The sequence below is a fragment of the Camelina sativa genome, chromosome 18 (assembly GCF_030686135.1).
Source record: "Camelina sativa cultivar CO46 ecotype springtype chromosome 18, ASM3068613v1".
NCBI classification, from domain to species: domain Eukaryota; kingdom Viridiplantae; phylum Streptophyta; class Magnoliopsida; order Brassicales; family Brassicaceae; genus Camelina; species Camelina sativa.
The window spans coordinates 20,111,636-20,139,604 of record NC_141897.1 but is presented as its reverse complement, the minus strand read 5'-3'; the positions used below and the strand labels follow the sequence as shown (position 1 = coordinate 20,139,604).

Here is a 27,969-nt window from a genome sequence, read left to right as displayed (position 1 = left end):
CGGCCGATGAGTCATCTAAAGATTTAAAGATGAGAAAAGAGAAAATCGAAAACAGACACAATTGCAAAACCCAAATTGTGTGTAGTGGACCCGATTAATAAAATTTGCATATCCTTGTTTTCATTTTCCTTTGCGGTTCCTTAAAGCTAACAAACTCTTGATGCATTCTTTATTGCCACCAGTATTACACTACAAATATGAAAAAGAGGACCAAATCTAATGACCCTATTTGAAAATCATGTGTTCCATAGATGAAACTAGAAACGATGTGTAAATATTTAACTTTTTTATACAGTTAAAGATTAATTAATTGTTCATTCATCAACATTGACCACTTGTTCACATTCATTAGAAACGAAAAAAAAGAACACTTGTTCTATAAAGGACAAGTATATATATAGAAGACTGAAAACAAACAAAAATTGCATGACCATAAACAAAACACACTTTTGTTCTTTTCTTGTTATTATGCAATCATACAAATTTGAACTTCAAGCAACATATATCTCTCCTCTATAACCAAAATTATACTATATAAACCCCAAAACACACACATAAACTAAACAAAAAAAAAATATACAACATGACGTACCTAACTCACTCTTTGCTCTTCTTCTTCTCTTGCTTGTCTTTGCTTCTATGTGTCTCTAATGCAGGAAGCAGACCTGTCCATGGTCCAGCTTATACAAACCCATCTGCTTTCTCTCCAGAAGCTTACGATTTCTTTCACCCAAAATCATCAATCCCTGATCACAACAATCCACCCGAAAACTCACCTTCTTCGCCATCGACTTCACCTACACCTTCACCTTCAAAGACATCAATCGTAGAAGCAGACTCACAAGGAAGTAAAGTTTCATCAGATGAACACACAACACGTGAGAGTCGTCGCAGAGAAGATGAAGAAGGACGAGGAGAAACCATTGGAGTAGTGTTAGGCCTTTCTTTCGCAGCGTTTCTCTCATTGGGTATCTACTTTGTGATCAAGAAACGACGTGCTCGTATGATCCGTACTATTGTGACTCACTCTGATGCTTGAATTAACGACAACTATAGTTCTTAATTTCTTTTCAAGTTCTTTGCCGATTGCTACTATATAACGTTACAATGTGTCAAAGAAGCTAGAATTGAGTTTGTTAGTTTGGTTCGATCGGATTTGGATTGATTCTCATTTCGAAGATACATATAGTTTCAGAGCAGTAATAGAGTTAAAAAAGAGATGTCGTTGACAAGTAAGCTTGTGATCGAGTTTCATCAACGCATAATGTTCGCAAAATACTAAAAAACCTTTATAAGCAAAATCAAAGTTTTGGTTTATTTCGGTTTGAATGTACGTTTATAATATAAATTTGCTAAATCATGGTTAGTGTCCGGTTTTAGTGTGTTGGATTTTAAAATCGGAAAAACCAATCGGTTAACGAATAACTCGGAATCATTTAAGTTTGGTTCGGGTTTAGAATATCTGGTCATTATTATTTAGTCAACGATAATTCAATTTATCCAAGACGACGACGTTTGTTTTGGTAACAACCCAACATATGTACTCTCTCACTCTGTAGTTGTTAGATAGATCTCAGAAGTCTCAAACCACTTCTCAGAGTCGCGCACACACTAAAATGGCGTTCCGCGTTTTTCTCCTTATCTCTCTCACCGCACTTCTCATCTTCTCCGCCGTTTCTCCTTCTTTCGCCGTTTCTTCCTCCTCCGACGACGTCGACGATGAGGATCTCAGCTTCCTCGAAGATCTCAAAGAAGAAGACGACGCTCCCGGTCACGGCGCTGGCGATGACTCATTCACCGACGAATTCGAAGGTGGTGGAGAAGACGAAGAAGATCCAGAGATGTACAACGACGATGACGACGAAGAAGGAGATTTCTCCGATCTAGGAAATCCAGATTCCGATCCGTTACCGACGCCGGAGATCGATGAGAAAGACGTGGTCGTAATCAAGGAGCGTAACTTCACTGACGTGATTGAGAATAACCGATACGTTTTGGTTGAGTTTTACGCGCCGTGGTGTGGTCATTGTCAGTCTCTTGCTCCTGAGTATGCTGCAGCTGCGACCGAGCTTAAGGACTCTGGTGTCGTTTTGGCTAAGATCGATGCGACTGAGGAGAATGAGCTGACTCAGGAGCATAGCGTTCAGGGCTTCCCTACTCTTCTTTTCTTCGTTGATGGTGAGCACAAGCCTTACACTGGAGGCAGGACTAAGTAAGTGATATTGAAGTTTTAATACTAGTTCTAATTTTGCTTAAGCATCGTCGGATCTGATTTGGAGTTAGGATTGCTGAATAATTTTCATTGGTTTTGTGAATTAGAGAAACAATTGTGACATGGGTGAAGAAAAAGATAGGTCCTGGTGTGTATAATCTAACTACATTAGATGATGCTGAGAAAGTGTTGACTTCTGGGAACAAAGTCGTCTTGGGATACTTGACCTCCTTGGTGGTATGGTTTCTTCTTTTATTCACTTGGTTTATAGTCTTTTGAGTCGTATAGTCTTATTGGATATTCAAAATGTGATTTTTTTTTTACAGGGTGTTGAGCATGACCAACTTGCTGCTGCTTCTAAAGCTGAAGACGATGTTAACTTCTATCAAACTGTGAATCCTGATGTTGCCAAGATGTTTCACATCGATTCCGAGTCTAAAAGGCCTGCTCTTGTCCTCGTTAAGAGGGAAGAGGAGAAGATTAGCCATTTTGGTTGGTTTCCTGTAAATCTTTGCTATGCATTGGTTCAATGATCTTGTTCTTAGGATTTTTTCCTAATTATGTTTGTGTTATTAATCTGCAGATGGGGAATTTGTTAAGTCTGCTCTAGTTAGTTTTGTGTCTGCCAATAAGCTTCCTTTGGTGTCTGTTTTCACCAGAGAGACTGGACCGGAAATTTTTGAGAGTGCAATCAAGAAACAGGTGTGTCACTGTTTTTAGTAGGATTTTTCGATCCAAATTCGAAGATGGTTTATTGTCCATCTACTAACATGAACTATAAGTCTCTTTGCAGTTGCTGTTGTTTGTAACCAAAAATGACTCTGAAAAGGTTCTTCCGGAATTTCAAGAAGCAGCGAAATCATTCAAAGGAAAGGTGAGAACATATATCTAGTCTGGTTTAGACCAATTTATTTTATATATATGTTTTGCATCAAAACGAATCCACGAAGGAGGATCTTTGGAGGCAACGATGGCTTTATGTTAATCTTGGTAAGGTTACTTCTAAGAAGCCTTTTGTTTCTTGATACAGCTCATCTTTGTGTCTGTGGATCTGGATAATGAGGATTATGGGAAACCAGTCGCTGAATACTTTGGTGTGTCTGAAAATGGTCCTAAAGTAAGTCGATTGTTTTATCTTGTTATGGGTTTAAGAATTGCACATTTATAAGAATCTGAGTCCTAGATATTTTTAATATGCCATGCTGATCACATCTAAAATGTTGGTGTGTGTATAGCTTATTGCCTACACAGGGAATGATGATCCTAAAAAACATTTTTTCGATGGCGAGATCAAGGCAGATGATATTAAGGTATCTCTTTGAAGTTTCTTTCACTCGTAAATTTCTACTTCACGGTGATAAAATTAAGGTATCTCTTTGAATTTTCTTAAACCTCTAATATACTGCAGACGTTTGGAGAGGATTTCCTGAACGACAAGTTAAAGCCTTTCTATAAGTCAGACCCCATTCCTGAAAAGGTAAAGCTGTTTTTTTTTAATCATTAATTTCCATCAGTCTTGTTGGCTCATGTAACACCAGGACTTAATTTTGTTGCTACAGAACGATGGGGATGTGAAAATAGTGGTTGGAGATAACTTTGATGAAATTGTTCTGGACGATTCTAAAGATGTTCTTCTCGAGGTACAAATTGTATTAAAATCCACTAATAAACTGATATGGATTTACGTCTTTTCATTACATCAATACTTAGTTTAGTTGTATAAACAAAACTCAGGTCTATGCACCATGGTGTGGCCATTGCCAAGCCCTTGAGCCAATGTATAACAAGCTTGCGAAACATTTAAATAGTATTGATTCTGTCGTCATAGCCAAGATGGATGGAACAAGCAACGAACATCCCAAGGCAAAGGTAATAAAGTGAATGCGTATTATCTCTGCACACTGAGAACCTTTCTATGTTCAAAGCCTGAAGAATTAATTTTTCTGGTGTTGCAGGCTGAGGGGTTCCCTACAATTCTCTTCTTCCCTGCAGGCAACAAGACTTCAGAGCCGGTAAGTTCTGCTTCTTCTGGCTGCAATGGATTTGTCTTCTTGGATTCATCTAAACTGAAATTTTTTTGTCTTATTTTGTTGTGTGGAGCAGATAACGGTAGATACAGACCGCACTGTGGTTGCATTTTACAAGTTCTTAAGAAAACACGCAACAATCCCATTCAAACTGGAGAAACCTGCATCAGCCGAATCTCCTAAAAGTGTTGACTCCTCACCAAAAGTAGAAACTACAGAGACCAAAGAAAAATCTGATAGCACGACAAAGAGTAGCCAAAGTGACTCCAAGGACGAATTGTGATCCAAAGCCAAGGAAAGAGTATAAGTTATATAATATATATATGTCTCTTAAGTTATATGTATGATCGGAATTGTTTGGACTAGAGATAAAGTAACTTTAGTTTTGGGAAAGACATTTTCCACTCTTGATTTGGTTTCACCTTTGCTAAATGTAGAAAGGCCAAACTGTACTGTCGAGTGTCACACAATGAAATAAGTCAATATCATTGACCCGGAAATCTCTATTTTGCCGAAGAGCCTGGAACCTTTATTACTATTTCCCTCAATAGTCCAGATCTTTCGTCATAACTTCGTTGATACTACGCCAAGGTATGCGGAACATGATTGTTTTAAAGTCCACCATTAGAAGGAAACTTTTTCTTTCTCAAGCGTCAACATTGTAAAGTGGTTACACTTTGCCTTACGATTATGACAATTGACTCTTTTATATTCCTTCCTTTTAATGTGATTCATTTCTTCCTACTAAGATACACCAATTGCTCCACTAATAGAAAACATTAAATTAAATTTTGAAATCCCCAAAGCATTGAGTTCTTCTTAGGCACCACCAAAGCAATTCTCAGTGTTACTCATATGAACTTTAAGTGGAAATCAATAAATTGACTACGTGATCTGATGATGCTTCGCTCCATATCTAGTTTTTAATACACTTGTGACGTGGTGAAGTCCCATTCGTCATAAGCATCCTATATATTATTATTCCATCTCTTCTTCCTAACTTACTTCAAGTCTTCAAAAACAGAAGAAACCATTGAGATGATGAAGAAGGTTGGCTTCGTCATTGTATCTCTCTTAATGGTATCCGTTGTTGACATTTCAGCTAAAGAGGAAATATCACCGAGACTGTCTCCGATAGAGCATTCTTCCTCGTCACCGCCTCAGCAAGAAAACGAAATGTCTCCAATATCTCCGACGATGATGTCTACTGATTACGATTATCCGTCTTCGTCTCAGTTTACGGAATCAAGTGATCTCAGTTACACTGAAAATACCAGAACCGGAGGCGGAGGAAACAAGACTGGAGTTGTCGTTGTTGGAGCCATTGCAGCGGTGAGTATGGTCTGCTTCGGTGGTGTATATTTGTTCAAGCAACGGCGTGACAACATTCGTCGATCGCGGTATGGATACGTCGCCACTGAATTCTTCTGAAGATAACTTTGAAGGCGATCTTCAGAAGTCTAGTTTCTTTTCAAAATGTTCTTGGTAAATATTTGTTTGTTCGTTTCTTACATATATCTTTTTGAAATTTCTACTGTTTTGATTTTGGAGGTCTCACTTGTTAGTCAACTCTTTCTCTTTGGTCAGATAAATGTATCATCACTAAGGACTCGAACACCATTATGGAACACAAAGAAAAGAAGCTTACAAACTTTTTTTTGATAACTTTTGTCGTTTCAAAGTTTCGAAAGTCTAGTTTCTTTTGGAAAATGCAAATTTATGATGTAGTATACGAACAACATGCAAAAGTGAGCTTTGTTTATTGAGAGATTCACAACAATGTAGATCGTATTGAAAAAACATAGAGAACACGAGGCATGAGACTGTTTTTTATCTAATGGAAAAGTGAAAACACCCCAAGAAAGTTATAACTTCATCTTTACATTTACTTCTCTTCCAATCTTGCCAGGATCGACTCCGCGAAACTCTGTTGCCTGTCAATTCAAACAAGTACAAAGTCACATCAAGACTTAATTCAAGAATCATAAAAGTTGAGAGAGCCTTTAAATTTGTGCAGGTTCCAAGTTTGGTTAAATGGAAAGTGTCGCTCTGGCCACTGAAAATTCTTAAGAAATATAACTAAATCTACACAAGATAATGACACGTTTAACATACTTGCGTTCACTGTGCTTGGAGCTTGGTCTCGAATACTTCAAGTATCCATCCCACGGCACCTTTTTCAGACCCGCCCTAAGAGATATCATGTCTCTCACCCTGTCACAAGTAAATAAAGTGGATGCAAAAGAATGTCATGCCAGGTTATTACAGTGGATGCAAATTTCTTAGCATATGACTTCTCTGATGAATGACCAAGAGAAGAGTGTTTTACCTCTCTGCAAACTCAATCCCTGTTTCACCGGGCCTTAAAGTTTGGGGTTCCAAGTACCACACTTCACACACAACAGCCCATGATGTCATGAGTTGCAGCAAGTGCATTGTAAACGATTGTCTGCAAAGACCATGCAAGACCTTTTGTTACCAAGACAAAAAAATGGCCCTAAATATTTCTCTGGAAGAAATCATCTTTCAATCGCAACTAAGCAATATACTAAAACAATAGTGTATAACTAGTTAGAAAAGCTTATTCACCCCTTTCAACACTACTTCAGAAATTTCAAAATCATCTGTCCAGACTGATATGAGAATTCTTATGAAAAATACCCTTACTTTCTGCTGTTCCAAAAGGCGTCAACAAAAATCTTGTTGTATTTAATTGCAATTGGGCAAACAGTGCAGTCTAATTCAAAAGCACCCTGACCATTATCATGCAGAGGATCAGACACTATAACATAGTAGGAGGAGGGTAAATCACATCAAAGTTAGGTCCAAAATACCTTCTTAAACATCACTGTATAGTTATTATTTACACATGTTCCCTCAGGAAATATGAGAAGAGGATTATTGTCAGTTCCTTGGACATGGTCCCTTAACCTGATTCATATTCCCATAATTAGCATGAGTAGATTATGTAATGACACTTGCAAGGTATAAGAATTATGCATACTTTCTCGCAACAATTTCACGATCCTTTGCCTCTGAACGATTGAACCAGATACATCCTACACTCTCTAATATTGTGCTTTGCAGAAGTCCTTCACATATAAAGCAACAAAAGTCAATCATGGCTTGTTCACAATAATGCGTGAAAGGTAAACCAATCATTCTTCACTAAAACTAAGCAATCATAAAGGTCATTAGCACACTTCTGGGAGCTCTAATAGCCAGAGACTTACCAACCCAACCAGGATGCTTCTGCATAATAACAGCAAATGCAGTCATCTGCTCCAAGACGATGAAATCAATCATTGAAGTATGGTTGGCAACATAAACCTGTTTTAACCCCGATCATAAAGTAAGCATAGGTATACAAGTATCACGGAGATACAAAGTAAAGTTTTTTAAAAGGAAATATGACCTGCTTAGGACGGATGCTAGGCCGTGGGCCGTGATACTTGACAACTCCGGTCCATGAGGCGACAAAGAAGCTGCATATCATTTCCACCAAAACCCTCTGGTAACACAGCAAAAGAAAGCAAAATCTTCCTGAATTTAAGAAAACATAGTGAAAACGTAATCATACAAGACAAACGAGAGACAAAGAATCCAACACACCTCTATCTTTTTCCTCAACCTATCTTGACCTTTCAGCAGAGCATTTACGGGGATAAACAATGATAGGAAAATAATCCACCCAAAAGCTAAAGTGACGACCCTGAAGATTTTATTTTAAAAACTGAACTGCTTAGTTAAAAATCTTAACTTTGAGCTAAGAACAAGAACTAGTGGAATAAATTAAGAGGAACCAACCTCAAGGGAAAGAGGAGACAGTATCTAACAACAACACCAAAGCACCATAGAGGGAATAAGTAAATGTTCCAGTTCCAAGGTTCCGGAGGATTCGATTTGAAACATCTTGTGAAAGAGTCCTGCAAAATCATACCCAACAGAAAACAAAATGATAACAGAGTGGACAACAACTAGAGATAAAAATTCAACCTTTAGCTCATAAATTTGAAGTATATGACACAGATTTGGGCTTTACATCAACAATGGCACCAGCAGCTTCAGTGAGAGTGGGAGAGATGTCGAGCAAATCACGCCTGCAATCACCTCACGGTGAGTACTTAATCAGCCGATCAAATCAAATTCAAAATACAAAAGAGAGAAATTTATACAGGCTGAGCTTGCCGCGTGGTTCGTTGATGGAGGAACCGGAAGGAAGGTAATCTTCGAGGTTAGGGTGATCGAGATCAAGCTCGGATCTTGAAGTCACGAGCCTCCCTGCCGTACTGCTCATGGTTTACGTCGCCGGTGATTCCTTTTTCTTTTTGTTTTTTTTTGGTGTTTTTCCCAATCTTCGAATCTCCGATGAGAGAGAAGAGCTTTAGCCACTCAACAGGCTTGACTCTGTCTGATTGATACTTTCTAACAGGCCCATTATTAGTCTAATAGGCCCAATTTGATCAATCGACTTTTTTTTTTTTTTTTTTTTTTTTTTTTTTTTTTGTAATGAACAAGGATTTTAAAAGATAAAAAAACACCAAATCTTTTTTACCTTTAGAGGTGAGATTTGTTTATTCCGATTTTTCAAGTAAAAATGTATCCAAAATCTTTCAAAATCAGTTTTTAGTAGTTTTTTAAAACACTTGTCAAGTTTGAATAACAGTAGATTTGATATGTTTTTTTATAAATCCTTAATTAAATAACAAGATATTGTGAATTATTTTGCATTACAAAAAAAATCCAAAATCTCACCTCTAAAGGTAAAAAAGATTTGGGGTATTGAACAAGGATTTAAAAAGATTTTTCAAGTAATCACCTCTAAAGGATTGAACAAGGATTTTATCTACTAAAATCCACCAAATCTTTTTTACCTTTAGAGGTGAGATTTGTTTATTCCTATTTACTAAAATATCCCAAATCTTTACTAAATAATCAATACCCCCCTCAAAGTTACATATAAAATCAAGTAAATAGATCGTAATTTTCCAAACACAAAATTTAAAGTTGAGTATCTTGCATTACAAAAATACAAAATTAAACTGAAAAAATATAGCTTCATCAAGGTTTCAACTTGTTGTTCTCTTGGTCATCTTCTCTCTCGTTAATACTGCTCAATGCGAAGGTACTTATACGTTTTTCCTTTCACAGTATTATTAATAAGTGCTTCTTTTAATTTGTTTTACAATCATAACATTCCAAAACTCCACACATTTGATATGTTTACGAAGAATTAAGATAATTCTACAAGTTTAGGATTAGTAATTTTTACTAAACTTAAGAAAACCGTAATCGAAATTATATTTAAGGATCTTTTGACCTAATAATAATAGACATATCTGTTAAATTTACAAAAAAAAAAAAAAACGCACACAGAAAAGGATATAATAGACGGACCATGCCGCTTAAGAGGAACGTGCAACAACGATAAGGACTGCGACACCCATTGCCACAAGAGCACCGACCCTACACCCATGGACGGCCGGTGCCTCTTCGACAAACCCACCGGTCCTGTTTGTTGCTGCTTATTTGATTAAATCATCATATACATCTTTCTTTTTTTCTTTCTACAAATCTCTATCATATGATCGTATATTTTCTTAATTAGTAATGATGTGAAGATAAAATAAATAAAAAGTATTACGTCCCAATTATTTGAAGGTTTTTAAAAAGAAGTTATTTTGTGTTTCTTATTATTTGTTTTCTTGTTTGCCATATTGACTGACACTTTCCTCTAATATTTTGTAAGAGGTGGCTATTTGTGAACAAAACGTATTATGTAATTATTTCGTTTCTCTTTGAAAAGGTTGACCTTTTGCGTTGAAACCTTGTGCTTTTTCGTTTCTATTTGTATTATGTAATGCAAGATACTCGACTTTAATAAGTTTTGTGTTTGGAAAATATATTTGTGTGTATTTTGAAAAGGTTGACCTTTTGCGTTGATGGTGATAAAACTCCTAACTCGTTTCTCTTTCGTTTTATTTAGCTTGAGAACTGTTAAAATATTAGAGATCTGGACATTGTTGAATACAGTATGCAATACACAACAGATACATGAGATATACACACAAATATATTTTCCATCTCAGTGTTTCCAGAGAACGGCCAACCATCTCTCTACACGGTTTGAAATCTACTCATCAGCCACGGGAGGGTCTACCCAACGACCATGTTCTTTGATCAGACCGATCAGAGCATCTGTTGCCCCCGTCATGGCAATCCCACGCTTCACCACCGTCTGTCCACAAAAAAAATATATCAAGATCCGATTCTTATAACAACACTTTCTTTAAGAAACCCAAGAATTAAAAGGTGTTACGTTACCTTTCCGACATAAAGGTCGATTTTGCCGGGGGAACCACCTACATATCCGAAATCAGCATCTGCCATTTCTCCAGGTCCATTCACAATGCAACCCATGATTGCGATCTGCACCACCATTGTTCAATTTGTTTTACATTCAAAAACACAAACTTCCCTTGAAAACATGTATTAAAAAAAAAAGTCTTTTAAGAGTTTTAACCGAAACGCCAGGTAAATGTGAAGTCTTTTCTCGAATCTCCGCGCTGATTTCTTGCAAGTCGAAAAGCGTTCTTCCACAAGACGGGCATGATACATATTCCTGCAAATGATTTTGCAAAGTTATTACTTTTCCTCTTTTTTTTTTTTAAGAAAGAATATACAAAAAAATATTGATTCTTTGTGCTTTTTACCGTCTTAGTGTTACGCATTCTGCAGCCTTGTAATAAGTTGAAGGAAGTATTCCGAAGAAAATCAAAATCTTGGTCAGGTGCTTCGAGCATTACACCATCACCGAGTCCATCCACAAGAAGTGCTCCAGCGTATGTCCCTGCATGAATCACCAATTCGTCCCTGCATTGTGCAGCAAGAAGAAAGAAAACGCATTAAGATCAAAAACGGATTTTGTCATTCACTGCACAAAGCTCGAAAGTTCGTTATCATCTACCTGTGAATTCCGGTTGGGAAATTTATGTGGTGAATAACAGGAAAGTTAACTGAATTCTCGGATAGGAACTCGAATAACCTGCAAGTTCCAGGAAAAGAATATTACTTAGCGCTTAATAAATCTTGTAACTCAGCAAAAAAATATTAGATATTGAGAAGCTTTCAATTATTACCTCCGAGCTGCATGTACTCTGCTAATTTTGTCTTCAGTGAAGGGTACATCATGGAGAATCATAGTAGCATCGATGTTTTTGAGTATTTCAAGCTCCTCATATGGCTCATCACCTCGTAGAGAGACAACCAAGCGTGTACCTGAAACAATCAAAGCTAAGAAATACTGAAACAAAATTGTTATGATTTCTTGCAGGTAAGAATCAGGTCACCTTCAGGGAGAAGCTTATAAGCGCCACCAGATAGTTCCTTGAGGTTGACAAGAACCATTGCATTGGGCAATGGCTTTGTGAGTTGCTCTGATAAAGGTGCTATAACTCCCATACTGACATCAATCAACCGTTTTAGAGCCAAACGCTGTAAACAGAACTCAATATTTATGCTCAGCCATATCAAAATCTTGAAGTAAAATGATATGGAGAAGCAAGGGTGATTCTTACAGCCACGTGATCATCTACAGGTGGTAGCTCTCTTAATAAGATTGAATCAACAGTTGCCAGATCCTACACAACATTACTCGGGAAAGTAAGAATTGGGAACCAATATCAAATTTATTACAGTCAGACTGCGTCTGTCATGGAAATATATTGAACCATATCTCACCTTAAATGGCATGCCTACGACAAGCTTTGTAGCGAGCGATCTGTAGAGGAGTTCAGGTGCCTAGAGACAAAGTAAAATAGTGAGAGGAAAGCAAGTGACCCGTTCTATAGATTGCATTAAGGAAAGTAAAGAGGATGAGAAGACTGAAGAGTACTTATACCTTTAGTTGGTCCAAAGAGATCGACATTAGAACAGAACCATCACGGTGAAGGACACCTCTGTAATCGACCGCTTCTCCCTATAGTTCTCAGGAAAAATCATTTTGATGGTCTTCAATACTTGAAAAAGGACAACATGAAGTACCTGAAACTTTTGAAATGTACAGTCTTACCTCTTTTTGTACAGGTAGATCACCCGTCCGACGCTGGAAATCAAAGTAACGCCTATGCTTTTCTTCAAACGGAGCCTAATACACAAAGGGGTTGCATTAGTCCCATAAAGTGGAAACTATATTAGAGAAGCATCTGATAAAGAATCATTCATACAACGCCTTGTTGAAGTTCAGCAGCTTTTGTCCCAAGGTTGGCCAATCGCTTGCAGGGATCTATCTCCTCTTCTGGTGGCTCCGTCAGTGAAACTCTTATTGTGTCACCAAGCCCGTCCTGCAATCAAATAATCATTGCCATATATGAACTGTTAAAGTTAAGATCTTTACCTTTTGTTATGTAATGGGGTACCTGAAGAAGCGTCCCAATTCCAATTGCAGATTTCATACGCCCATCTTCTCCTTCTCCTGCCTCAGTAACTCCCAAATGCAAAGGATAATCCCATCCCTGAACATACATCTCAGCCACAAGCAAACGGTACGCCTGGACCATGATCACCGGGTTGCTTGCTTTCATTGAGAAAACAAAGTTGTGATAGTCTAATTTCCGACATATCCGCGCAAACTCAAACGCCGATTCAACCTGTGTGAAAGAACTCATGTCAGACAACAGTACATGTGTATTAAGAGAAACCACTGTAAAGTAATTAAGAATTTTCACCATTCCTCTTGGAGAATCCCCATAATAGCTCATGATACGGTCAGAAAGACTTCCATGATTTGTCCCTATACGCATTGCTCTCCCGTATTTTTTGCATTTCTCAACCAAAGGAGTGAAGACCTAAAAAAAGAGAGTAACACCGTTAATAAAGACTGATGGGTTTTAGTGGTTTACAAGATAAGTGAGGCATAGGCTTCCTTCCACCTGCTCGATATGCTGGAGTTCTTTCTGATATTCATCCTCTGTATATTCTATCGTCTCAAACTGTGCCCGTCTGTCCGCTGCAAAAGCAAAAATTCAATCATTCTCGAGTTATAGAAACAAGTGAAAGTAAAGAAAAAAAAAAACAGTACCAAAATTTCCGGGGTTGACACGGATCTTGTCAAAGCATTCAGCGACTCGTAAAGCTACAGCAGGGGCAAAATGAATATCTGCTACCAGAGGTATATTGTAACTGTTAACCAAGATGCAAAACACCACTTCAGTTTCATACTACTCAAACTTCACATACAAACATAGAGAGAAACTCAGTATGGTCATCGACTTACTTAAGCTGAACAAGTTTATCTTTTATTTCAAAGCACGCATCCGCCTCTTTCTTCCCTTGAACAGTTATCCTCACAATATCCGCGCCTTTATCCGCTATTCTCATAACCTATAATCACAGAACCAACAGTCATAAAGCTTATTGTGAACACAATCAAATCATCTTGACACCAAATTTTCATATATTGATGTATACAGATATGCAAGGGTCATAAATCAAAGCAATATATTCAAACTGCACATAAATTTAAGGGACAGATGTGTAAAACCTCATCAACAGTTCCAGCAACATCTTTTGTATCCGAAGTAGTCATGGTTTGAATCCTTATGGGATGTTCGCTTCCAAGGGCGACATTTCCAACCATAACAGTACGAGTCGTCCTTCTCACTGTCTTATGCAACGACTCACAATACTTCTGTCTTGGCACTACAAAACCGATATAACAACACAATCATCCACACTTAACAAAACCTCCAAAAAATCTTAACTTTGAATGAATCTGTAATGCAAAATACCTAAGAGAGGGCTTCCTTCTGAAGCAGGTTGAAGCTCGGCTAAATCAGAGCCTTGGTTTGATGAATTACGGATGACTGAAACTCTTCTACCAGCAGATCTTAGACTCCTCAAATCACAAATTCTAACAAGATTCATGCTTTTACTAAACCCGAGTTTCGAATCCGGGATCTTAACCCCGGAAACAGGAGCTGGCAACACTCCAGTCGCCATTTTTTTTTTTCTCAGTGAATCAAAAGTAACTGCATAGTCAGTCACAGAACAAAATGAGCTGACTTTGATATAACTTTTAAATCCATTTTGGTTACTGTGAAGATCAAACGCAATTAAACAACAAAAGCAGAACACTTTTTTATTTTTATATAGCTTCAATTATGATTCTGAAGCCAAAATCAACAAAATTTCCCCAAACCCAGAATTACCCAACTAAGTTATGTTCGTTCCCCGATGAATTTACACAGAAACTAATCAAACCAGACCAAAGAACCAATCTGAGAACACCCTTATGTTAACGGTTGTTAAGAAGGCATGGTTGAGAACGGTACCTGAAGACGAGCCAAGATCACGCAATTGAGAGAAACAAGTCTTGAAGCCAAGGAATAAAAAAAAAAAATAGAAAAGAGAATGGAAATTAGTGGTGAGAAGAGTTTGAGAGGGATTGATTTTTTTTTTTTCTTTCACATATAAGAAGAAGCTGAGAGGGTGGTGAAAGAAACTAAAGGATAAAAGAGTGTGTTAGAAACAGCCAAGACGACCAATGACATTTGTTGTTGTATAGTCCAAAATGCTGTTTTAAGCACAAGTGGAATCAAATTAGAGCACGGATCCGTGCAAAATGGAAATTTCAGGTTTTACTTTTACATTTATCAGATTTATAAGTTTATCAGATTTTCTCCAATATTAATTTTTGTGTGTTTGTTTCTTAACTACGACACCTTTGGCTTTAAACCAATTGACACGTTTATAATAAAACCAATATGGATTGGAGTTTGTATATTCAAAATAATAGGGATTAGTTTTTCCATTAATGACCAAAAAGAATAAGAAACTTAAGTAAAGATTATGAAACGGTACACACATGCTTGTACCACGAAACTTGGGAGGTAGGTAGCACACGATAATCTAAATCAACAACAATCTTCTCGTATTACAACTAAAAAACACATACAAATCTTGAACCCATACCAAAAAAATCTAGTAAGAACCAAAGCAAAGACTTCTGTTTGCAAGTCATATTTCACATTCATATTTTAGTTTTCTTCTCTTAACGGTCTTCTTCTTGTTCTTCCTCCAGCAAATACTTTTCAAGAATCGCCACAGTTGCATGCTTCGCACTGAATTAACAACATAAACAACATATCAGGAAGACAAGAAACCCCACAAAGATTTAAACCTTAATTAATCCATTAACCCCAACATATTGCACTATTGTACCTTCCGGGTCTAATGATCTTATACTTTCCCACATTAGTCAGATCGACAATTGTAGACCCTGCTCGACCTGATGGAAGCAAACCACCGTCATAGACATAAGCACAATGCTGCCACAGATTCTCAAAATCTCTAACACAAACGCTGCTTCTATCACCGCTTAGGTTAGCACTTGTAAGAGCCAACACACTCCCCGAACCTCTCGATACTTCTCTAATGAACTCACAATCTGGAACCCTTACTCCAATAGTATCACTCCCAGGATTCAAGGACTTTTCAAGAATGCTTGATTCACCTGTTTTAAAAACACTACAAGAACACTCTCACATAAAAGGAGATCATATCGATGCAACCACATTAAGAAGAATATGCAAACCTCGTTGAAGTACGAGAGTGACTGGACCAGGCAAGAGCGAATCGAGTAAACCATGAGGTAAGTGATTCGTTGTAGCTACTCTCTTGATATCTAATACATCGCCAACACATATGGCTAAAGGGCTTGTTAGCTTACGTCCTTTGATCTCATAAATCCGGTTCACCGCTTCTAACGAACTGTTTATGTTACATACACAATCACAACTCAATGTAATAAAAGCTTATTGCAGGTAAATAAAGTGAAGATTTTTATTCATATTACCAAGCATCACAAGCGAAGCCATAAAGCGTATCAGTGGGTACAGCTATAACTTTCTCAGATTTGATTGCTTCAATAGCTTTTTGTGCATAGGCTTCAGTTGCAGGATGAACTAAACATGAATTGTTCACTACACATGTTTCAGCTCTCTCCAAACTCCAAACCATCTTCTTTTGTAATCCCCATCTCAATCTTCTACTGTGGTTAGCAATCGAAAAGAATCTTAACTCGGAGACTCCTAATACACATACACACACATGAGAATAATGGATTTACGAATTCGAAATTGGACCTTACGACGACCTAAAAATTTATAATCCAAATTTTCTCAGAAAACCAAAAGCAGAACAGATTGAAAAAACCAACCTTTACGAAGAAGAGGAGAAGACGGCGCCGGTAAGATTCCGGGAAGTTTCTCAGCGAGCCTCGTCGAGAGATTCATCGTCGTCGTCGTCGAGAAGAGAAGACGGCAAGACTTAAGCCTGTCAGAAACAGAACAGAGAAGAAGAAAGGTTTTGAAGAAACTGGCACGTGATTGCCCCGTGATAATTTTTTTAATTTGATAATTTTCGATTAAATCTTTTAAATAAATAAAAAAAAATTAAAGAAGTTAAAAAAAACCAATACTACTACAAACCTTTGATTTGCAGAGATTGAGCAAATCGAAGTTACAAACTTACAACAATACAAACTGTGTATATGCAAAGGAAGGAAAACAAACAAAAAAGAACAATCTTTTAAGCGTTCCTGGATCACTTTTCTCTTTTCTTTTTATACAAATCATTACATAACATTAACTGAACTAACAGTATAAATTGATCTTCCCACTTCCTGGCTCTACGAGGTATTTGGATGATGCCGAGAGGTTGTTGCATCCAGCTGTTGGGGTGGTTGTGTCAGCGTCTGAGCCTGGTTTAGCTGTTGTTCTAGCCTTCTGGCTCGCCATCTTCGTTTCCATCTTACGAATTCAACCATCACTGAGCTCCCGCATATGCAGACACCGAATCCAGCAAATGTTGATAGAAGAACTGACAGAACTGGCTGCAACTTCACCTGTAACCACAAAGGGATCCGATTTAAGAAACAACAAAAATTTGTGTTTATGTCGATTTTTTGCTCCAAGAGATCTCAAAAGTCTCTATCTTTCTCAGCTAAACCCTGAAGCTGGCAAGTTCTTTAGCTTCAAGGAAGATGCGTTGAAGAGTACTAACCACGGAATAAAATATATGGGCGAAGAGAACCACCAAAGCAAACTGGACAGATGCGTAAATCCAGACAAATCTTCTCATAACTGCATATGAATATTCCAGAGCTAAAAACGTATTAGAGTGGAGGAACACATTGAGAGGAGTTTTTTTTTCCAAAAGAAGACCTACCCATGGTTGATGCGGTCATGGATGCAAGAAGACCAAGAATACAAGAAAACGGCAGAGATATCGCTATTGCACCTGTACCCAGTTTCTCAACCTGGTGGAAATAAGACTTAATGTTATCGATATCTGTCTGTAATATTTTCTGTATATGTATGTCTATATCCGGAAGCTTGTCGTTGTTAAGGCCTTAAGGGTGATTATAAATAGTAGAGATGAGTTTACCAAGAGCTGCTCGAGGAAGCAGAAGTAAGCGAGCATGCTGATGATTACTAGAACCGGTACCTCTTGCCACACCCTGTTGAGAAATAATGAATAGATTCAGGCAAAGTTTCCTGCTTAACCATAAGAGAGTTTGAATGTTTTGAATACTACAAGGTATTCGTTTTTACCTGTACCCAGTGACATCTAGCTGAACAGCACCAGAATTTCGAAGGCTTTGGATCCGTAAGAGTGTTACAGGTAAGTTCTTAACTTCTTGTTTACAAACCTCACAGGTCTTGTTACCCTTTATGGTGAACCATTTAAGAGCACAATCTTTGTGAGCAAGAGCAAGTTCACCTTTGCAACTACACTCCATTTTTAAGGTTTCTCCTCCTTCACAGAGCTCTACTAAACAAATCCTACAAACGGCTTCATCCTCAGGTATATCTTCTCCATCAGCATCACCTGTTTCTGTTCAATACATTAAGATAGACTTGTTGTGTCCAGTAAACAAATATCTAAGAAACAAGAAAAGAATTCATATAACTGATTAAAACACAAACTTACCAGTATCACCAGCCTCTGATGCATTTGGGAAAATGTCTCCTTCTTTAACACGAGGAGTCGAAGGAATTACTCTAAAGAATGACTCCATTCCCTTTAGACTTAGTTCCTTGTCATTAACAGGCACAGAGCGCGAGCGAGCTATGTGCACACTCCCTTTGCTCTGCAATACCAAGTATATAAGTACCTAAACAAAATAGTAAGGTTCTCTGAAAATGACATAAGAGAAAAGCTTACGCTTGGAGTTGGAGGAGCAACACTGCTTCCTCCGTGAGCTGACTCAGAGTGTGAAAGAATAATAGGAGTCACAGGTAGAGATGAAGTTCTCTTGATCCTAGGCGTAAATAACTTTGAAAGTGATAATGACCTCGCTATGGAAGCCTTCTCCTGCAATGCAGAAGGAGAAGAGGCATTCCCTTGTCCCTTCTCGATATCAGTGTTTGAGATTTTTGGTTTACACCCAGCTTTTGGCAATAGATTCTTCAGGGAAGATTTGCCACGCGGAAGAGCAGAAGAAGGAGTAGGAGGAACAGGACCTGGAGAAGTCGAAGTCGAAGTCAGAGAAAAGTTGACTCTCCTCGGAGTTGGACTAGGTGTTGGAGGCATTTTGATAACAACTGAATCTTCAGATGAAAGACCAGTTGCTCTAGAGGGTATCTGCAAAGAGAGGTTCTTTCGCCTCCATTGTTGAACGTTTGCAGAAGTCTCTTCTGTTATAGCAGATGATCCTTCAGGCTTCACATTAAAAACCAGAGATGAAACTAACAAATGAGTTTCTATGAGCAATTCCTCAACAAATGGATGAAACTAACAACACTAAACAATTTGATCTGAATTTTGTAAACACAATAAGCAATTTTTGGCAAGTAATTAACACAGAAAGCTCAAATCTTTTCAATACCATTAAAACAGAACACATCTAAATTCATTCAAAAGTTCGAATCTTTGAAAACAAAGATCCATACTTTTTGCATACATACATTAAATTGATGTGTATATGTACCTGATTTGAAGCAGAGGCAGAATCACCATGACCTGAATCAAGAGTATTAAGAGGCTTTTCCTCAGTACCCATCACTAATACAAACAGCAAGAGATTGATTTCAGTTTTAAGGCAACCTTTTAATATTCCCAAAAATACAAGTACTCTGTACCAAACGCAGAAGTAAAAGGAATAGAAAACGAACTCAAGAAAAAATTTAAAGACTTTAATTAGAAGGAAGGACACCGAAAAGCTCAGAATAAATCTTGTTATATAGTCATCAAAGTCTTGCTAGAGAAAAGCGTGACACAGTAACTAGAGAACTAGATACAACAAAAAGCAACCCAAAAAAAAAAACCCCCCCACAAGTAGAAGAAGCTCAGAAACTAAAGAAACGTACCCAAAAAGAGAAAAATTCCAAATTTTTCCTTAAAACCCGCCCAAAAGGAAGAAACTTTGAAACGGAAGAAACAAAAGAGAGAGAGAGAGAGAGAGAGAGAGAGAGAGGTGTTTGTTTGTTTTATCTTCTCGAGATTAGTGCATTACTTATGATGATGAGGAAGATAGTGGAATCGGGCTGTAAATGAGGAAGAAGAATGAATGAGAAAAAAGAGAGAGAGAGAGACAGAGAAAAGCATGATTCTCATTTATGAAAAGATAGAGTGAGAGATGGGCCTTGCCTTGCCTTGCCTACATACACTTCCTTCTTCTCATATTCATCCTCTTCTTGCCTTAGCTACTTGAAAAGGCTAAAAACATTACGAGTTTTTTTCTTTCTTACCCCAATGTAAAATTTCAATTTATTTTCTGGATGATATAAGTCACACTAGTGTTGGGCTTATTCATTAATATCAAATCTGATCCTAACATCTGTTTTTTTCTTTTTACTTATATATAGTAGTAGTTGAAGCAATTAGGCTTCAAATATATGCGATGCTATATTCTCTCACAAATTATTCGGGAAAAAAAAAAGTGGTAGACACTTATAAAAATACAATTGGAGAACGACACTTATAATGTGTGCTGCGTGTTACTTTGATGCGGGCGCGGCACAATATGATACGACAGAGCAAAATTGTGTTTTTTTGTTACATTTTGTGTAAGTACTAACTCATGTGAGAATGTATGACATGTGTACTGTCTATATCATAGTGATTTAGTGGCTTTTCTTCTCTTTTCCTTTTCAATTAAAATATCTTAATTGAATTTTTGCTTTTGGTCATATCACTCAAGTTTGATGTAACACCTGCATTTGTATTCTTGTTCTCATCATGTCTATTTATTTAGTCACCTCCAGAACCGTGTAACGGTTTCCATGAAGAAATTAATTGTGACTGAAATTTTCGTTTCCAAAAACAGGTGTTTGATGTATCTAATACTAAATTACGTTTAATTAACACATAGTTTTGGATTCATCAACGGACGAGACACCCAATTGGGAGGATTAACTGAATCCCTTTAATCTTTGATTAAAGCAACTTTTAGTGATGATGATAGTTCATGTTTTCTGAAAACTATTATTTTTGTCTCTATTTTGTAATTTTATTTTTATTTATATAGAAAATAAAAAAACGTGATATGGCTAGCTAGATATAATTAGATAAATATTAATTGGCAAGATTCATATTAGTAGTATTTTATGTAAGAAACCTTGATTATTAAAGGTTGCTAGTGATGCATTAGGTTTAGCAAAGGTTGTTTGGTGTTAGGATCGGAATTTTTTCATACATCACGATCATGCGTGAAGTTTGTGCTTAGTTAGGTGGCGCAGATAATACGTTATCTCATTAAACAATTATTCTATACGAAAACTATAGAAATGATCAAATATGCTTGTGATTTGACATTGTTTAAGTTTTTGTTTTCATTAAATTCATGTAGCAATATAATCCTCCAAGCTGAAATAACCCTCTATCATTCATATCTAAAGCCTAGATTGCATGTTACTGAGTTAAGCCAAAGGAACTACAAATTTACTATTTTCGTAGACTAACCTAAGATATCGGCTAATTAATAATTTAGTTATCACTTCAAATCACTTATATTGTATGAAGTATAATACAGTATTGCTTTTCTGGTGACAGCTAATATTTGCTTGATGATAATGAGTAGACACAAACACACAGAACCTAAAAAAAAAGTTCAGTCATGTAAACATTTTTGTAATTGCTCGTTTCAAAGAAGGAGAAAAGTCGATATTATTTAATTTGAATTCGGCTTTGGAATGATATACTCAAAATAAAAGCGACTTTATTTTTACATATTTTGCTTCTTACGAAGAATCTCTGCTTTTCAAAACATTGTACGAGTAATCACAGTCATGAATAAAGCTAATTTTGACTTGAATTCAAAACAACCAATCTTTATCGGAGGTGTTAGACTGAAGATTTTAATTTGCTTTATATCCAATAAAGCTAACTCGATCTCTGTTTCCAATATGACACGAATTCACTAGATTTTGTTATGTGATTGGAATCTTCTAATAAATCTGCGTAAGTTTGAAGGACAACACAAAATAACGGTGAAATTTAACACAAAAATATATAGTCAGTTACTAGTATTGATTTTCTTTTTGGTTGAGGAAATAACTTGTGAATATAGAAAAACTTGAGAAAGTTTAGAGAAGTTTTATGTTTATCACTAAAACAATTTTCTATCCACTGATATATTTCCAGCTATGTACGTACGAAATGAAAAATGAACTAAATCGAGTATTCTGATTTGGATGTTTTTATATCTGATGAATGGCCAAACCTACCGATTACGTGAAAGTAGATACCAAAGTGATCCAAATCAACCAGAATTGGCCGACAAAAAAGGCAAAGCTAAAGCATATTGGTAGGCAATCTCGCTCTCTCTATCTACAAATATGTACATCATTATAGGTTTTTTGTTTGTTTGGTTGTAATGATATATTCAAGGATTATGCTTACATGTTAAATCCTTTAACAAAAAAAAAAAATGTTTACATGTATCATATACAACAAGTTTCTTTTAGCATGTATCAGAAGTTAAAACCTACGTACCATTAATGACGACTCACTATAATGAAAACTAATACATGTTTCTGTATTCCACAGTGTGATAAAGTTTATTTGATATAACGTTTTGTTTTAGAAATTTTATTTGGCAGTCACTTAAACTTCAAAAATAACAAATATTAAACCTACTAGATTGGAAGTTACAGGGCCTTAAACCATGCAAAATCTTTTATATCAGTTTTTTTTTGTCTGAGCGGGATTGGATGAGGTGTACTAAACTTTCAATATTTAGATTTTTTGTTTTGAATGCTATTGTATAAAATCACACTATAATGATATATACATATACATTGACTAAATCTCCAGCATCTCTTATTAATATAATGTAGGGTGCTTTACAGTTCTGCCCTTGTGCATGAATTCTGAACTACCCCATACATGTAATAAATCATATAAATTTGTGTGTGTGTGTGTATACGACTATAATTTGTGTGTGTGTATACGACTATAACTGGAGTTATATAACTGGGGTTTTTGACACGGCCATAGAGTTTTGTCTTTTTCGTACAGTTTTGTCTTTTCTTTTCTAAAATCTTAAATTATTAAAAAAAAAATCTTAAATTATAGTACATTTATTGAAGTTTATTTAACTTTACTGGACCATCCTTATTTACTAGTAGGATTTTTATTTTTAGAATTCTAAGTAAAGGATATGACTTAATAGATTCATAACAGGTAGTTTTTTATTAAAGTGATATTTTCAATCAATATCTCAAGCTATAATATTATTATACTTAGCCTATGGAATCGACTGCAAACTTGAAATTTCCATAAATATGGTGGATTATTTGTAACTTCCATGACCATGACAAACCTAGGCACCTAGCTACATAATATTTGAGGTTAACTTTCACGCATGCAAAAAGTTGCAAATACTAGGTTGGTCCCCTTGGGAATAAATGACCAAATTGGAAAATGCGAAAATCCAATACATCAGATCCGACAATCGTCATTATCCTCTTCTTTCTCGGTAGCTCAGCTCACACAAGCTACCTATACTTGTGTCTTGTAGTATTGCAGACCTGTCGAGAAAAAACTTTAGATTGCAAGTAAGTAGTCCACAGGCAGTACAAGCCACAAGGCCCGTTTATAAATAATGGGCTAAAAATATTGAAATCATGAAGCTGCATTATTTTCTGTGTGTAGAGTGTGATTGAGATGGCAATTCCTGCCTGATAAGTTCACAAAGTACATCTGTTTCCCTTTGCCGCTACAATTTTTGAACTAAGTTGTACCACACTGACTGAACTTACTACCAAGATTACACATGTGTACTGATGGCTGCATCACATGAATACTTTATCAGCTCACTGAAGAAATTTCAGACTCAAATTTGTACAACGTACGTACTCTTCGAAATAGATCGAAACTGTTTCTAATACTATTTAAAAAAATATTGACTGCATTAAATTCTCGAAACAAATCATATCACTATTTTTTTTTTATTTTGTTAAAAACATTGAAGAATCATAACTCCTGATTCGAAGTCTCTCCTTTTCCTCCGGCTTAGGGTCGTGTGGGGGTCTCCTAAGACTGGTCATAGGATCATGAACCTCCCATTAAAGTCTATTGCTATCACTTCTTCCATATGAAAAGACTCGTAAGTTTTCACAATCCCACAACTACAAAAACCGCAACTAACACAACAATCCTACTCTCGGTAAAGCAAGTACACATTGTGAATTTTTTTTTTCTCTTCTCATTCAGTAAATGATGAACAAAGTACAAACAGGGAAAAACATTTTGCAGAGTAACGAATTTTCACTTTTTTATTGCCAATTTACCCACAAAAATTAAACACAGAACAGACAACAAAAGCATTATGATCCCCAAGAGCAAAATAAACTAAAAAAGACCAGTCAAATAGAGAAGAAGAAGAAGAAGAACGAACCAGAGATAGATCTGATGTAATAAAATAAAACCTCAACTTTCCAAGTTGAAGTAACAAAGATGGTTTCCTTTTTTAACAACCCATCACTGCGCAGTTATACACAAACACACCAACATTCTCTTTAACTCCAAGCACTTTCCAATCCAAGTTTCCATCTTTAGCTCCTGATTTTGGACACCAAGAATTCACCACAATGCCTTCCCCATGAGGACCTCGTTGCCCACAAAACACCAACAGTTGGTCCCCGCACGGTTTAAACGCCAACCCCCAACCGTTTGACGAGTCCACCATCTGTGGTAACCTTCCCATGACTTCCCACTTGTTCTTCTTCTTATCATACTTCTTCACCATACTCGTTAAGTACTCCAGCGTAAATAGCTCGTTCTCAACCACCACAACAAGAGGTGGAGCCTGTGCAGCTCGGTTTACATTCGGATACATTCCTTCTATCTTCCTCCATTTCCTTGTCTCCAGATCAAACTCCTCCCCACAAGTAACTGATACATTAGGGCTTGACATGCCTCCAAGCACATAGAACTTACCATCCATGAAAAATCCAGAGCAAAGTCTTCGAGGGAAATGCATATTGGGAAGCATCTCCCATCTCCCTGAAGAAGAATCATAAAGCTCAGCTGATGCTAATATATTCCCATTCAAATCTGTTCCACCAGCAACTATAGCGATCCCGCCGAGGCTTCCAGATGCAAACAAGCAGCGAGGACGATGCATACCTTCGCATTTGATCCAACACCGAGACCTCAAACTGTATTTCCAAATAGCAAACTGAAACAACTCTTTCCCGAAAACCAAAAGCTCGTCGTCTACAGCCAAAGACTCTTTATCAGCATGGTTGAAGCACTCGTCACAGGGCATTTTAGGTAACACCATCCATTTCTTTTTCATAGGAGAAAACATCAACCAACCTCTCCTCGGGTCACAAACCATGAAAACAAGATACTCCACAATCCCCAGCTCCTTCCTAAGGCCAAACAAATGTCCACCGTTGACCAACTTATTGTACTTCTTGCTTACACGAGACAAGGAAGGATAGTCTGATCTAGGAACCCGAGCAAGACAATTTAGAGCAACATCATCGATAAGACCAGGGAGAAGCAAGTCACTTGATCCCAACCTGAGGCTATGATCATCTCCTACCCTGGAATTCACAACTACAGAAGCAGAAGCAGAAGCAGAGACTTCTCTTCTCTTATTCGAATGTTCTTCAGCAGCCATTATTAAATGTTAAATACTCTATTTTTCAATACAAAGAATCCAAACCCAAAAACCCAAAAAAAAAAAAAAAGAAACCTATTTGAAATACAAACAACAGATTCTGTTCTAAGACTCTTCTTCTTCTTCTTCTCCAATCATAAAAAAAGAGTCTTTCTTAATTGGGCAACACTTGTCCCAGTATCCAGATAAAGATTTCGATTGCTGCTCCAAAACAATCTCCATCTCTTTATTACTACTACTACCACTTCGTCCATCAAAATCTTCAAACAATTAAAAACATTGTATACCTCAAAACCCAAACCATTGAGTTGCCCAATTTGGATTTAAATCTTGTAGCTCCGATGCAAAAAAAAAAAACCCAAATTTGGATCAATCTGTAGATTAGATATAACACAATGTCAGAATCTGCAAGAAGACCTTTAATCAAACCAAACGAAGAAAAATATCATAAAAAAATCGTATCTTTAATATAAAATCCGATCCAAATTGAAAAGTTTCTGAATAACAAGAGATCGTTTCCTCAAATCCAAAGCCAAAGTCAAAAGCAGATCCGAATCCGATAATTAAAAATAAAAATCTGAACTTTGTAAATGGGACTCAGATCCAAATACCAAGATCACACAGAGCAGAAGAGGATTAACAAATCATACAAATAAATAAAAATAAAAAAAGAGAGAAGACTAATTCATCTATAAGCTTACCCCCACACACACAAAAAAAAACCTCCAATGGTGGATTTAGATCTCTCGCGGTTGTCTCTCGGGTCAATCCCCAGAAAAAAAAAGTTATCACCCGTTGAATATTTCTCCGGCGACCAGCATGGAGTCAAAAGGTAGAGAGAGAAAGAGATAGAGATAGAGATAGAGAGAGAGTGGACAGAACAGCGAACAAGTAGAAGTAGAAGAAGGGGGGGGGGGGGAGGGGTAGGGTTATACCAACAAGTGAAACTAAACAAGAGAGACAATAATAAGCTATTAATGTCTGTCTATTCCGAAAATAAAATTTTAATTTTAAACAAAAAGGCTTTTCTTTTAATTTTTTTTCATTCTAATCCTTAACTTCATAAATTTATCCGTTTTGAAATTTCTTTTGTTTACCATGTTTTTTGTTTGTTTTGGTTACCATGTTTAGTTTAATTAATTGATCCACTCAATCACTCATCAACGTATGCAACTTAAACTATATATATATATATATATATATCTCCAAAAAAAGCAAAAAAATAAGATCTAGCATATGGACTTTTAGTTTGAAAAATTCATAACAAAAGATGATCGATTCCTTTGGGAATTTCTTAAGTAAGATAAAAAAAACTTAGAAGAATATTCATACATGCATAAGACTTAGTTTACGATTATTTTAAGTTCATGAATCATGATTTTACTCTTGATACTATAAAATCTTAGAAGACAAAAACAATATAAGAAACGATATATTAGTTATTTGACTTTTTTATTCTTAATTTTTAAAATATAACGATATCTCTAAAAGTTTATACATATTTAATTTTAGATATGTATAAACTTAATATATACATGTAATATATGCATGTCCATGTATACATATCTAAATGATAATAATATACATGTTTTTCTCAATCAATGTAATCTACAATTTTTTGTCCAAAAAAAAATGTAATCTACAATTTTAGATAAGAAAATTATTAATTTTTATTGTTATTATTTTAACACATGTCAACATTTAAATATGCATATAATTTTTTGACACATGTTAAAAATTATAAAAATAAAAATTAATAATTTTTTTTATCTAAAAATTTAGTTTTAAATATTTAATCATGAACATAACTATGACATGTATTAAGTTATTGATTTGAGATATTAAGAGATATCAAAATAAGTCGGTAACATGATCATAATACATGTCAATTTATCGATATGAGATCACAAGACATGTAAAAAATATTTTATTTTTATTTTATACTTCCTCCATTTCATATTATAAGATTTTTTCTGTTTCATATTATAATATTATGAAATATTTTCAAATTTTTATGCAAACTATAAATTCGTTTAATATATTATGATTCTTTCTATTCTGTAGTATTTTAATAATGTATCATAATTTTTTAAAATTGACAGTTAATAGATTTTTTCTCAAAACATCCAATCAACCAAATATAAGAAATAATACATTATTAACTGTTTTTTAATTATTTTTTAAAATATAATGGTATCTCAATCAGATTACATTACATTGGAATACAACAGCATACACGCTGATTTCCATAAGGCACACACAAAATATTGTTATAGGGTGGTGTGCCTCCACAGCTCAAGAAGCAATCTTTTTTTGTTTGACATGGTCCTTTGAAATCACAGTCTTCTGACGAATCCATAATTCCTGATTCATCAATCATATACAATACAAGTTGTTTACTCATAATGATAATATATTGGTCTAGTTAATAACAAATTGAATATTGCAATATATCAGATGTATATATATATATATATATGTTAAAAATCAAGAGAGGAAAGAGATCTCACGAGCGGATTGCACATTGTTAATAAAGAGAGAAACTATAACGAGAAGAGCTACAAATCTAATCTTCGACGACACCATTTTCCGAT

General features: G+C 36.0%; 8 protein-coding genes and 1 pseudogene across 17 annotated transcripts; 4 read left to right on the top strand and 5 right to left on the bottom strand.

Annotated features, from left to right (window-relative positions):
- The first annotated feature begins 561 nt into the window (after positions 1-561).
- On the top strand, positions 562-4,739 carry LOC104762170 (protein disulfide isomerase-like 1-4). Its single transcript, XM_010485411.3, has 12 exons — positions 562-2,212; positions 2,320-2,449; positions 2,539-2,704; positions 2,796-2,914; positions 3,006-3,086; positions 3,243-3,329; positions 3,448-3,522; positions 3,621-3,689; positions 3,772-3,852; positions 3,947-4,081; positions 4,168-4,224; positions 4,316-4,739. Exons 1-12 carry the CDS (start codon positions 1,617-1,619, stop codon positions 4,520-4,522), a joined length of 1,803 nt encoding a protein of 600 aa, XP_010483713.1. The 5' UTR covers positions 562-1,616; the 3' UTR covers positions 4,523-4,739.
- LOC104762171 (uncharacterized) lies at positions 584-1,258 on the top strand. The gene has a single exon (XM_010485412.3). It carries the CDS (start codon positions 584-586, stop codon positions 1,037-1,039), a length of 456 nt encoding a protein of 151 aa, XP_010483714.2. The 3' UTR covers positions 1,040-1,258.
- A 499-nt stretch (positions 4,740-5,238) lies between the features above and the next one.
- On the top strand, positions 5,239-6,113 carry LOC104762168 (uncharacterized). The gene is made up of 2 exons (XM_010485409.3): positions 5,239-5,724; positions 5,827-6,113. Exon 1 carries the CDS (start codon positions 5,278-5,280, stop codon positions 5,668-5,670), a length of 393 nt encoding a protein of 130 aa, XP_010483711.1. The 5' UTR covers positions 5,239-5,277; the 3' UTR covers positions 5,671-5,724; positions 5,827-6,113.
- Positions 5,981-8,669, bottom strand: LOC104762169 (glycerol-3-phosphate acyltransferase 9). Its single transcript, XM_010485410.2, has 12 exons — positions 8,415-8,669; positions 8,282-8,339; positions 8,047-8,165; positions 7,852-7,951; positions 7,655-7,750; positions 7,473-7,569; positions 7,244-7,331; positions 7,074-7,170; positions 6,907-6,992; positions 6,569-6,688; positions 6,355-6,453; positions 5,981-6,173 (listed from the first exon to the last, which is right to left on the bottom strand). The coding sequence occupies exons 1-12, from the start codon at positions 8,534-8,536 to the stop codon at positions 6,125-6,127; spliced, it is 1,131 nt and encodes a 376-aa protein (XP_010483712.1). The 5' UTR covers positions 8,537-8,669; the 3' UTR covers positions 5,981-6,124.
- Positions 8,670-8,836: 167 nt separating this feature from the next.
- LOC147923094 (putative defensin-like protein 274 pseudogene) lies at positions 8,837-10,140 on the top strand (annotated as a pseudogene). Its single transcript, XR_015588285.1, has 3 exons — positions 8,837-8,861; positions 9,296-9,364; positions 9,616-10,140. The product of XR_015588285.1 is annotated as a putative defensin-like protein 274 pseudogene (transcript).
- A 48-nt stretch (positions 10,141-10,188) lies between these two features.
- LOC104762167 (4-hydroxy-3-methylbut-2-en-1-yl diphosphate synthase (ferredoxin), chloroplastic) lies at positions 10,189-14,958 on the bottom strand. The gene is made up of 20 exons (XM_010485408.3): positions 14,571-14,958; positions 14,028-14,267; positions 13,781-13,938; positions 13,514-13,620; positions 13,319-13,419; positions 13,170-13,246; positions 12,966-13,085; positions 12,657-12,887; positions 12,465-12,581; positions 12,311-12,385; positions 12,140-12,217; positions 11,980-12,039; positions 11,817-11,879; positions 11,589-11,733; positions 11,379-11,517; positions 11,207-11,284; positions 10,953-11,112; positions 10,763-10,861; positions 10,564-10,668; positions 10,189-10,477 (listed from the first exon to the last, which is right to left on the bottom strand). The coding sequence occupies exons 2-20, from the start codon at positions 14,236-14,238 to the stop codon at positions 10,373-10,375; spliced, it is 2,229 nt and encodes a 742-aa protein (XP_010483710.1). The 5' UTR covers positions 14,239-14,267; positions 14,571-14,958; the 3' UTR covers positions 10,189-10,372.
- Positions 14,959-15,148: 190 nt separating this feature from the next.
- LOC104762166 (uncharacterized) lies at positions 15,149-16,618 on the bottom strand. 2 transcript variants are annotated; one of them, XR_015589095.1, is made up of 5 exons: positions 16,457-16,618; positions 16,094-16,328; positions 15,833-16,008; positions 15,460-15,765; positions 15,149-15,359 (listed from the first exon to the last, which is right to left on the bottom strand). XR_015589095.1 is itself a non-coding variant. In XM_010485406.3 (5 exons), the coding sequence occupies exons 1-5, from the start codon at positions 16,530-16,532 to the stop codon at positions 15,290-15,292; spliced, it is 849 nt and encodes a 282-aa protein (XP_010483708.1). In that variant the 5' UTR covers positions 16,533-16,618; the 3' UTR covers positions 15,149-15,289. The 2 variants fall into 2 exon arrangements, 1 of the variants encoding a protein (XP_010483708.1); XM_010485406.3 differs by having other exon boundaries at positions 15,460-15,751.
- Positions 16,619-16,700: 82 nt separating this feature from the next.
- Positions 16,701-20,191, bottom strand: LOC104762165 (uncharacterized). Of its 8 annotated transcripts, none has more exons than XM_087499654.1 (10): positions 19,891-20,075; positions 19,611-19,787; positions 19,232-19,305; positions 18,466-18,963; positions 18,232-18,391; positions 17,853-18,135; positions 17,686-17,758; positions 17,467-17,557; positions 17,302-17,381; positions 16,701-17,143 (listed from the first exon to the last, which is right to left on the bottom strand). In XM_087499654.1, the coding sequence occupies exons 3-10, from the start codon at positions 19,301-19,303 to the stop codon at positions 16,928-16,930; spliced, it is 1,473 nt and encodes a 490-aa protein (XP_087355780.1). In that variant the 5' UTR covers positions 19,304-19,305; positions 19,611-19,787; positions 19,891-20,075; the 3' UTR covers positions 16,701-16,927. The 8 variants fall into 8 exon arrangements, with proteins under 8 accessions (XP_087355780.1, XP_087355783.1, XP_087355784.1 ...); XM_087499657.1 differs by having other exon boundaries at positions 19,757-19,787; positions 19,891-19,997; XM_087499658.1 differs by having other exon boundaries at positions 19,757-19,787; positions 19,886-19,934.
- A 3,801-nt stretch (positions 20,192-23,992) lies between these two features.
- On the bottom strand, positions 23,993-26,373 carry LOC104762164 (F-box/kelch-repeat protein At5g60570). The gene is made up of 2 exons (XM_010485402.2): positions 26,077-26,373; positions 23,993-25,749 (listed from the first exon to the last, which is right to left on the bottom strand). The coding sequence occupies exon 2, from the start codon at positions 25,373-25,375 to the stop codon at positions 24,215-24,217; it is 1,161 nt and encodes a 386-aa protein (XP_010483704.1). The 5' UTR covers positions 25,376-25,749; positions 26,077-26,373; the 3' UTR covers positions 23,993-24,214.
- Between the last annotated feature and the right edge of the window lie 1,596 nt (positions 26,374-27,969).